Source organism: Acinonyx jubatus, chromosome A1 (assembly GCF_027475565.1).
Source record: "Acinonyx jubatus isolate Ajub_Pintada_27869175 chromosome A1, VMU_Ajub_asm_v1.0, whole genome shotgun sequence".
Taxonomy (NCBI): Eukaryota; Metazoa; Chordata; class Mammalia; order Carnivora; family Felidae; genus Acinonyx; species Acinonyx jubatus.
Window position 1 is genome coordinate 110,113,375 of NC_069380.1, and position 10,480 is coordinate 110,123,854.

Sequence of the window (10,480 nt, forward strand, 5' to 3'; positions counted from 1 at the left end):
GTAATCTATAAGCGAGGTCGCAGAAGGTCATTGGAAACAAGTGCCTGCCGCAGCAACCTCCATTTTGCTTTTGGGCACAAGCCAGAGCTACGTCTGGGCCTCATCTGTATTCCTTTACCTCTCGTTAGTTTGGGGGTTCGCTTTTCTTCATGTCCTCGTGAAGAGCAGAGAACCCTGTCGACGGAGGAGAGGAACATTGATAATTAAAACAGGCAGGAGGAACTAGGTTGGCCCACTCTGCCCTCATTCAAAATGGCGGCGTGAGACTCGCGCTTTGTCCGGTCGGGTGGCGCGCATGCTTAGCCAGCCTCTCCGGCTTGGCGTTCTGGAGGGGCGGGCCTACGGCGGGGGAGGCGGGGGAGGCGGGGGAGGCGGGGAGGGGGGCGGCTCGCGCCCTGCGGCCTGGCCTGAAGTCTCTGCGCTGCCTCTGCTACCTGCAGCACCACCTTCATCCTTCCCTACCTATGGAGGGGAAGATGGAGCCTGTGACCGTAGCGACAGATAGCGGGGACCGGCCGGGGGCTCCAGCGGGCTCAGGCCTGTCGGCTTCCCAGCGTCGGGCCGAGCTGCGGCGGAGGAAGCTGCTTATGAACTCGGAACAGCGCATCAACCGGATCATGGGCTTTCACAGGCCCGGGAGTGGCGCAGGTGAGAACCTCCCATCTCCCTTCAGCTCCCGCCCACCTTTTTGAGTCTTGAGGATCGTTCTTGCTTTCCCTCCAACGCCCCGCTGATCTTTTTGACAAACCTCTGCTCTCTGACCTCCCCTCTGTCCCTGCTTTTTAGGTGATGTCTCAAGTTCTCACTTCTTAATCTCTGGACGTTTCTAGTACCTGTCTTCAGTTTTCCGTAGGTTTCGCTCTCAGATTTTCCCTGTTCCCGCCCCAGGTTGTGAAACCTTGGCTCCTGAGCCCTATGGCATGGTGCCCTCTGCCCAGGTACGCTAGACAGCCCCTTGTTCCCCTTCTTTCCCCACGCCCTCCCCTCTTTTGAAGGGCGCACATTTTCCGCCCCGGTTACATTGCTCTCTTGTGCCCTTCAGGAAGAATACTTGGCTTTCTTTCCGTTCCAGATGCTTTCCCTTCTAGTGCCTTCCCTAGTATCTATCTTCCTTTTTTTGCTTTTCGCTGTTATTCTGTCGGCACAGGGGAGCTTGTGCTTACTGAACTGCCCCCCTAGTCCTTCCTACGTGGATCTAGGACCCTTACGGTCATATCGTAGTGTCTGTGTTCAGTGCCCTCAACACTGTCATCTGCAGGCTTTCAACAACAGGAGAATAAATTTGGAGCGACCATTCTCTGTACCCTAACAAGTGGGCCGTGCCCACCAGAGGTCTTCTCTCTTAGTGTGCTGAGATTGATGTCAGGAACTGCATTTAACCCTAAAGAGAGTTCCTCATTTCTCCCCGAATGCATGTACAATGAGTTCCTAAAAAATTTTTTTCATGTGATTATTTATGGAACGCTTAATATGAGCTAGTGTTCTCCAAGTTTCCATTCAGTGCCTGTAGTAATTGACGCTTAGTCACTGTTCGCAAGCTACTTAAATCTTTGTGATTTCTGTGGGGCTTTAGATAGACAGCTCTGAACTTTTAGATAGTTCACAGGTTTGCAGCCAGAACTAGTAGGAAAGGTAAGAAGCGCTTTTTCAAATTCATCTAGAACAGCAGCTAGAAAACACATTTCTCCCTTTAATAATTAAAAGCAGGGTATTTATTCTTTCCCAAGACATGTATTTGTTATCCTTCTCGAGGTACATTCTGTATTTTGTTCTTTTGCTTTGAACATTCTGTCACTAAAGGCTTTATTTTGTATTTAAACCGGAAAAGCATCCTAAAACTGCTTAAGTACCTACTAATGGCTCCAGCACTACAGTGGGAGGATTACGTAAACAGTAGCTGTAGGATATGCCACACCCTATGCTGACAGGACTCTGGATTCAGAATTGTAATATTAAAATACAGGTTTTAAAGAGCTTTAATCATTTTATATTTTTAACCAGATAGGCTAGAGCAGGCAGTGCAGTCATACTTCTGGGATACATTATCCATGAAAACCTGGTCTTTTTGGCTTGCTCCATCCATGACCATCTTTCCCAATTTGTCTGCTAGTCTTCTACTCCCCAAATTTGGATTATGTCCTTTGCAGGAAAACTCTTCTGGAGTGATGTATTTTGAGCGTGTAGAGGAAGGAACTAGTTTATTTTTTCATGCGGAACCAGTATTTAGATTCAGAGACTGCAGAGTTCTACCAGTAGCAGCATATTTTTTAATCTTAACGTGAAAGGTGTTTGCCAGTATACACTACATAAGGCTTCTAAATTTCTCTTCTCAGAAGAAGAAGGTCAAACAAAATCAAAGCAGGACAGTGACAAACTGAACTCTCTCACCATCCCTTCAGTTTCAAAGCGAGTAGTGCTGGGCGATTCTGTTGGTACAGGAACTACTGACCAGCAAAGTGATGTGGCCGAGGTAAAGGGGACTCAGCTGGGAGACAGATTGGACTCTTTCATTAAACCACCTGAGTGCAGTAATGATGTAAACCTTGAGCTCCGGCAGCGGAACAGAGGGGACCTGACAGCAGACACTGTCCAGAGGGGTTCTCGCCATGGCCTTGAACAGTACCTCTCCAGATTTGAAGAAGCAATGAAGCTACGGAAACAGCTGATTAGTGAGAAACCCAATCAAGAAGATGGAAATACAGCAGAAGAATTTGACTCTTTTCGAATATTTAGATTGGTGGGATGTGCTCTTCTTGCCTTTGGAGTCAGAGCTTTTGTTTGCAAGTACTTGGTAAGAAACATAATGGAAAATGCAAATTGGTTATGTGATGAGGACTATTAATCTGTGGGACTGATTGCCAATATTACTGTTTACCAGATTCATGTGGCTGTTTGGGGATATAGTATAAACTGCTGTTCACCTAGATATAGATGAAATGTCCTGGTTAAATACAGAGCCCAGTAATAATTGCTTAACTCTTTCTGTATTCTAGGCAGCATTCTAAGTGCTTTACATGTATTAATTCATTTAACCTCATCCTCCTCAACTAGGTATCATTGGACTCTGTGTTTTATAGATGAAGGAATGAAGCCTCAGGGGTTAAGTCATTTGCCCAAGGTCACATCGCTAAGTGACAGCTGGGCAGTTGCTTTCCAAAGCCAAAGGGTAAAGTATCTACATGTACTATAGATTAATTACCACTTTTCAAATAATTTGAAACCTTAAAATGCAGTTGCTGTGGTCCTGAACAGGAGCTTTAATTTAATATAATCCTGAACCACATAATTTTCCTGTCGTTCAGAAAGCACCTCAGCATTTTATAATGTGGTAGTATCATCATAATGGCAGTTCGTCTTTATTTTACCAGAACGTGCCGGGAGAATTGAAGAAAGCCATAGCTCATAGTTTAGTGTCTTGCTCTTCGAAGTATTTCCATTCACTAGACATTTAAAGAATATCTACCAGGTACCAGGTACATAAGCAAATTTTTCAGATTATGAAAGTTTAGGTTACTCGGCAAAAACCTTTCTTAAAATCAGTTTTATGCATTTTTTCTTAAGTGAGAATCTGTTGTACAGACTTTTTTCTGATGTTAAATTGTCCTAGCTTTCAGCATTTAGTGAGATGTGTAGCTGCTTTCTCTTATCGAGAGGGCTCTGTGTTTTTATGATTTGAAAGTTAGGTCCTATTTTTATGCCTCATTTTTGTGTGAGGTTTTTTTGGTTTTCTGGGGTTTTTTTGCTATGAGATTTTCAGCTGCTATTTCTAAGTACTTCCATCTGGTGATGTTTGTTTGCTCGTTCACTCCATAATATTTTTACGTTTAGGAATAAATGTAAATTAATTATTGTTTTGATCTTTCTGATTATATTGTGTGAGAAGCAAGAAAACCATGCCATTTTATCTATAACAAGAAAAGCTTGTCATTTGGATGCCAGAGATAGAGTTAATAAGTCAACTTCTTGCCCCAGAGTCTGGGAATGCATGTTATCTTTTGAGTACTGGGCCTTTATGTGTGCTTTGAAATTGTCAGTTAGTTACTTCTCGGTGAGAGAGATGTTACTGCATAATGTGTTACACATCTATCACCATTGAATACTCTAAATCATTTAAAGAGTAAATTTTTGTGAGAGAAGACATTTTGGGGGACATCAAAATAATGTGACTTGAGAAGCATGTTTTTAAATAAGGACTTAATTATAAGCTAATTATAAACTTATTTATAAACTTAATTATAAGTTTTATAATAAGGAAATCTAGTCCTTTTAGTTTTTTCACCCTTCTGCAGAAACAAGACTGCTCTCAGCCACTAAAATTAAGTTGTTGGTTTTTTTTTTTTTTTTTACCATGTTTTTGCTTGGAATTTTACAGCTGCTGTTAGTTTAGCTTGATTTGTTGTGATTTGAATGATAATGTTGGAAATACATAACTTTATCTTCTGTCTTCACAGTCCATATTTGCTCCGTTTCTTACTTTACAACTTGCGTACATGGGACTATACAAATACTTTCCTAAGGTAAATTAAAATTTTTTCTAAATTGGGGTGATGTGTTTAGACCGATTAATGATTAGATAATTCTAAGAGCTTAAAAAAAATTAGTCATACTCATGGTCTGAATCAGTGTTACTAAGAGTGTCATTGTCCCACCAATGCTGATCTTAAAACTTTCATTTCTATTTATAATGAGTTAAGTTCAGGAGGGAGTGATTAGAAACTTGTTAGCAATTTGAAATTGCCATAACATTTTTATCATATTTTACAAATATGTCGATCTACCATAGACTGGTGGAAAAACTTAACTACAGAATTTGAATAGTACTTGTCTAAGAAAGTATTGAATTTAATTACTTAGTGAATGTAGTGATGCATTGTCTGTAATAAAGGAAATTAATTTTAAGAGGGGCCATTTATCTTACTGTGCTCCTTTCTAGATGCTTAACAGCAGTGCTGTTTATCTTAATGTCAAGGGCCTGGTATTTTCAAGAAATATTTGGCCAAAACTGCATTACAGAATCATGTAGAGTGTTCGTGTTTACCTAGTTGGCTTACTTACAAATGTATACACAGTTTTATGGGACTTGAATGGTGGAGAAAATAACCTCACTTATGTGATTGAGTTTTGTATGAGTTTTTTACTGAAAAACAGGTACTTGGTCATTTGCTTAGTTATTTGTTATTATTATTTATTTGTGTTTATTTTTTGAGAGAGAGAGGGAGACAGAGCATGAGTGGGGGAGGGGGGGAGAGAGAGAGACACACACAGAATCCAAAGCAGACTCCAGGCTCTGAGCTGTCAGTACAGAGCCTGACTTGGGGCTGGAACTCAATGAAATGCGAGATCATGCCCTGAGCGGAAGTTGGTAGCTTAACCAACTGAGCCACCTAGGCACCCCCTCATGTGTATTTTGAATGGGGTTTGAAACATTTATATTTATGAAGAGTCAAATAGGCCATATATATAAAGTAAGAGAGAGAAGAAAGAAATGTAATTTTATTTTACTTTAAAATTTATTTAGTTTTTTTGATTATATAGATGTATATTTTTTGACCTCGCCCCCCCAAGAAAAGTAATTAATTAAAGTGTCTGTTTAGAAATTAATTCTTTAAACACTGATTATAGTTTTACAATAGCAAAGTTTGGAAACAACGAAGATGTCTACTAATAAATGACCTATTAGGGGCACCTGGCTGGCTCTGTCAATAGAGTATATGACTCTTAATCTCTGGGCCGAGAGTTTGAGCCTCATGTTGGGTGTGGCGTCTACTTAAAATAAAAATGTTCTTTAAAAAAAAAAATTTTTTTTAATGTTTATTTCTGAGAGACAGAACATGAGTGGGGGAGGGGCGGAGAGAGAGGGAGGCACAGAATCCCAAGCAGGCTCCAGGCTCTGAGTTGTCAGCACAGAGCCCGACACGGGGCTTGAACTCACAAACTGTGAGATCATGACCTGAGCTGAAGTCGGTCGCTCAACCGACTGAACCACCCAAGCACCCCAAAAATGTTTTAAATATTAAAAAAAAATAAAATGACTCACTAAATTATGGCATATCCATTCAGAATGATGAAGCTCTGATGTATAGATAATAGTAAGCTCGCCAAGAGATACTAAGAAGAAAACAAAATGCAGCATAGGATCTATAGTATATTGCTTTTTTCATAAAAAGGAGGATAATATATATTTGATTTTGTTTGTGTATGTGTGAAGAAACTGGAAGTTTTGTGATTTTTTTTTTTTTAAGATTTTAGTTTTAAGTAATCTCTATACCCAACATAGGGCTCAAACCTACAACCCTGATAACAAGATTCGCACAATCTGAGCCAGCCAGGAATCCCATAAACTCTGGAAAAATATTACATGAAACTATTAACAGCAGTTATTTGTGATAGGAATGTGTGGGGGTTACTAGGTAAATGGGGGAGAGAAAAGGAAGGGAGATTACTGTATACTTTGTACTTTTCTCTAAACAAAACATTTTTTTATGGATGTGTCTTTTTTTTTTTTTTTTAAGCGTATTTATTTTGAGAGAGGGAGAGAAAGAGAATCCCAAGCAGTTCCAAGCTGTCAGTGCAGAGCCCGACTCCAGGCTCGATCTCATAAACCATGAGATCCTGAAATCAAGAGTTGGACACTTAACCAACTGAGCCACCCAGGTGCCCCTGTAACTTTTCTTTTTAAGATAAAAAACAATTTTTTTAAGTAATCTCCACACCTACATGGGGTTGAACTTACCACCCTGAGATCTAGAGTCACATGCATTAGCAGCTGAGCCAGCCAGGTACCCCTTTGTTTCATTTTATTTTCTTTCCCTCTCTTCCTTCCTTCCTTCCTTCCTTCCTTCCTTCCTTCCTTCCTTCCTTCCTTCCTTCCTTCCTTCTTTCCTTTTTTTTACATGTTTATCACTTATTTTTGAGAGAGAGAGAGTGCATGTGAACAGAAGTGAGTGGGGGAAGGGCAGAGAGAGAGGGAGACAGAAAATCCCAAGCAAGCTCCATGCTGCCAGCGCAGAGCCTGTCACAGGGCCAAAGCCACAAACCATGAGATCATGATGTGTGCTAAAACCAAGAGCTTAACCAACTGAGCCACCCAGGTACCTTTTTTTTTTTTTTAGAGATTTTATTTTTAAGTAACCTCTACACCCAGCATGGGGCTTGAATTTACAACCCCGAGATCCAGAATAACATGCTCTACCGACTGAGCCAGCCAGGTGCCCCTTGTAGGAACACTTAAGAAAAAATTCTTTTTTTAATGTTTATTTTTGAGAGAGACAGAGACAGAATGTCAGTGGTTTGGGGCAGAGAGAGAGGGAGACACAGAATCTGAAGCAGGTTCCGGGCTCTGAGCTGTCAGCACAGGGCCCAATGCCAGGCTTGAACTCACAAGCTGTGAGATCATGACCTGAGCCGAAGTCAGATGCTCAACCGACTGAGCCATCTAGGCGCCCCTGGAACAGTTTTTAAACAGACAGAAATGTTTAAAGAATTGTACAGTGAGCGCCCATTTCTCCTTATTACCTAAATTCTACAAGTAACATTTTGTTATATTATCATGATTTATGCAATTTATCCATTTTCAGTGCATCTTTTTTTTTTCCTTGATGAGTTTCAAAGTATGTTGTAGATGTTGACATCAATATGCTTTACCCCTACATGTTCTGGTCAGGTGTCATTAACTACAATTCAGTGGTTGTTTATGGTTATTCTTGTTTTCATTAAGGTAAAATTTTCATACAGTAAAATGCTCAAATCTTTAGTGAGTTTTGTCAGCCTGTGTATCCCAAATCCTTTAAAGGTTTAGAACATGACTGTTAGGAATTTCCACTGTGTCCCTTTTCAGTCAGCTTTCAGCCCCTTACAACCGGAGGGTCTGATTGTTTTTTTCCCACCATAGATTAGTTTTTGCCTATTTTAGTACTTCTTTCTTTCCTTTTTTTTTTAAGATTTCATTTATTAAAAAAATTTTTTTTTGTTTATTTATTTTGAGAGAGAGAGTACGCACAAGTGGGGAAGGGGCAGAGAGAAGAGAGACACAGAATCCCAAGCAGGCTCTGCCTCATCAGTGCAGAGCCTTTTGTGAGGCTCCAGCTTATGAAGTAGGAGATCATGACCTGCCCTGAGATCAAGAGTCGGATGCTTAACCGACTGAGCCACCCAGGTGCCCCTAAGTATTTTATTTTTAAGTAATCTCTATACCCAGCGTGGGGCTCAAACTCAAAACCCCGCGATCAAGAGCCAGCCCGCTGCTCCTGTTTTAGTATTTCATATATGTGGAATCATTCTTGTACATACTTTTTTGTGCAAGGCTTCTTTTATCCTGCATAATATTGAGTTTCATCCATGTTTTTGAGTGTATCAGGCCATCCATACCCCCTTTTTTTTTCTTAGTAATATTCCATTGTATGACTGTGTGCATTTGTTGATCTCATCTCCTCTTGATGGTCATCTTGTTTCCAATTTTTGGTTATTATGTCTAAAGCAGCTGACAATTTCTTTGAATCCTTTTGTAGACATAGGCTCTATTTTCTCTTGGGTAACCTTTGCTTTTTATATTTAAAAAGTTTTTTAATCATGTGACTGGGTTTGTTGATAACCAAATTGATAAATAAAAATTCAGCCTTGGGTCGCCTGGGTGGCTCAGTCGGTTAAGCATCGACTTCAGCTCATGTCATGATATCATGGTTTGTGAGTTGGAGCCCTGCATTGGCCTTTGTGCTGACAGTGCAGAGCCTGGAGTCTGCTTCGAATTCTATGTCTCCCTCTCTCTCTGCTCCTCCCCTGACCTCTCTCTCTCTCTCTCTCTCCTCTCTCAAAAATTAAGATTAAAAAAAAAAGATAATAGTACTCTTTAAAAAAAAAATTCAGCCTTAAATCTAAAAATTAGATGAGAAAATTTTATCAGGGGATACATGTTCCATGATATCCTACTGCATGCGTAACAAGTGTGAATTCCTTTGCAAGGCAGATAGGGCTCTACAGAATGTTGTGATGATTCTGTCACGAATAACTCTGTCCTTTAGTGTGGCTGTCACTTTTCAGGCTTTTGTTGTCGTGAGACTTACCTTACAATGAGATTTCTCCTCTCATTTTTATCCAGCTAAATCTTGCTCATTCTTGAAGGCCTGTTTTCAATTTCCAATTCTACTTCCTTTTGAAATAAGATCTTCACTGTGCTTTCTTTATGCATATAACCGTGGACTAATTTCTATCTTCTTTGAGCCACTATGCTATACATTATCCATGCCATTCATTTAGCAGTTATTTATGTCCTGTGTAGTAATGTTTTTCCTGTTTTTGTCTTGTGCGGTTGTATATATCTTAAATTGTTATTTTTGCCTTGCCTCTAAGGCTTTTTTTTTTCACTTTTGATAGCATGAATGGTGTCTTTCCCATTATTGCCTAGCGATAGGCATTATATGCTTTACACATTATATGCTTAGTAAATGTTGGTTGATATATTACTGATTGATGTATTGAAACTTCAGTAATAGTTTTGAATCATTTCGGTGAAAATAGCAGCACTGATCATGTATGTATAGAGCTTAAGTAGTCTTCTGAAAGCTGTAAGATTTATTTAAGTCTTTCTGTGTACAGGGTGAAAAGAAGATAAAGACAACAGTACTAACAGCTGCACTTCTATTATCTGGAATTCCTGCTGAAGTGATAAATCGATCGATGGATACCTATAGTAAAATGGGAGAAGTTTTCACAGATCTCTGTGTCTACTTTTTCACTTTTATCTTTTGTCATGAACTCCTCAATTACTGGGGCTCTGAAGTACCATGAAGCTTGGAGAACACAGAAGGAGAAGCTTATAAAAAAGCAACTTCTCATCTATATTGCAGTGTCTCTAAAAGAGGCAAATCAGTTTACACCTTTATGTCATTCTTTTACTTTATAGGGTTGTAAAATCATTTGATTAGTAATGGAATGGCAGGTTCCCTGATTTAAAAGTGTTGAGTTTGTATTAATACTGATGTGAAGAATATACTACCATGGTCACTAATTGACTTTTCTTGTTTGATTAGAATCCCTAGTCTGTACCTTTCCCTAACTTCTAAGATTTGTAATTCCTCTTTTGGGAGCTGAGCTACTGCTTTTAGGAGAGCAGATGCACACGGTCTCAGCCAGCCCCAAAGGCTGCGACTTGTATTTGTGTTGTTCTGTCCTGAGAAATGGAGCTGTCTTAAAAATAAAATGAAAGAAACTGAATTGTCTAATGTTAAGTCTGCACGTTTTAACTTATAAGAGCTGAATAAGGTAGCCAATTTTATCTTGTTGAGTATCTTAATTTTTACTTCAGCCTAAATATGGAGTAATAGATGAAGTGATTAACATACATGTGAACTTAGAAGGTATTTATGAGGATATTTATTTTAATTTTTATTTATGAAAATTTTTTTATTACCAAACTCAGAATTGGAAATTTTCACTTTTGAGTTTTCATTTTCTACAACTAAGGTTTTAAAGCAAACTAGAACAG

At 39.5% G+C, this 10,480-nt stretch overlaps 1 protein-coding gene across 1 annotated transcript; it reads left to right on the forward strand.

The window, feature by feature from the left end:
• The first annotated feature begins 385 nt into the window (after positions 1–385).
• On the forward strand, positions 386–10,209 carry CAMLG (calcium modulating ligand). Its single transcript, XM_015087607.3, has 4 exons — positions 386–648; positions 2,334–2,791; positions 4,452–4,517; positions 9,592–10,209. Exons 1-4 carry the CDS (start codon positions 465–467, stop codon positions 9,781–9,783), a joined length of 900 nt encoding a protein of 299 aa, XP_014943093.2. The 5' UTR covers positions 386–464; the 3' UTR covers positions 9,784–10,209.
• Positions 10,210–10,480: the final 271 nt, after the last annotated feature.

Bases quoted from the DNA above. Each gene is read 5' to 3' on its own strand.
- CAMLG (XM_015087607.3), top strand. From the start codon at position 465: ATGGAGGGGAAGATGGAGCCTGTGACCGTAGCGACAGATAGCGGGGAC. The intron at 649-2,333 runs GTGAGAACCTCC...TTCTCTTCTCAG, and splicing joins CAGGCCCGGGAGTGGCGCAG to AAGAAGAAGGTCAAACAAAA. The intron at 2,792-4,451 runs GTAAGAAACATA...CTGTCTTCACAG, and splicing joins CTTTTGTTTGCAAGTACTTG to TCCATATTTGCTCCGTTTCT.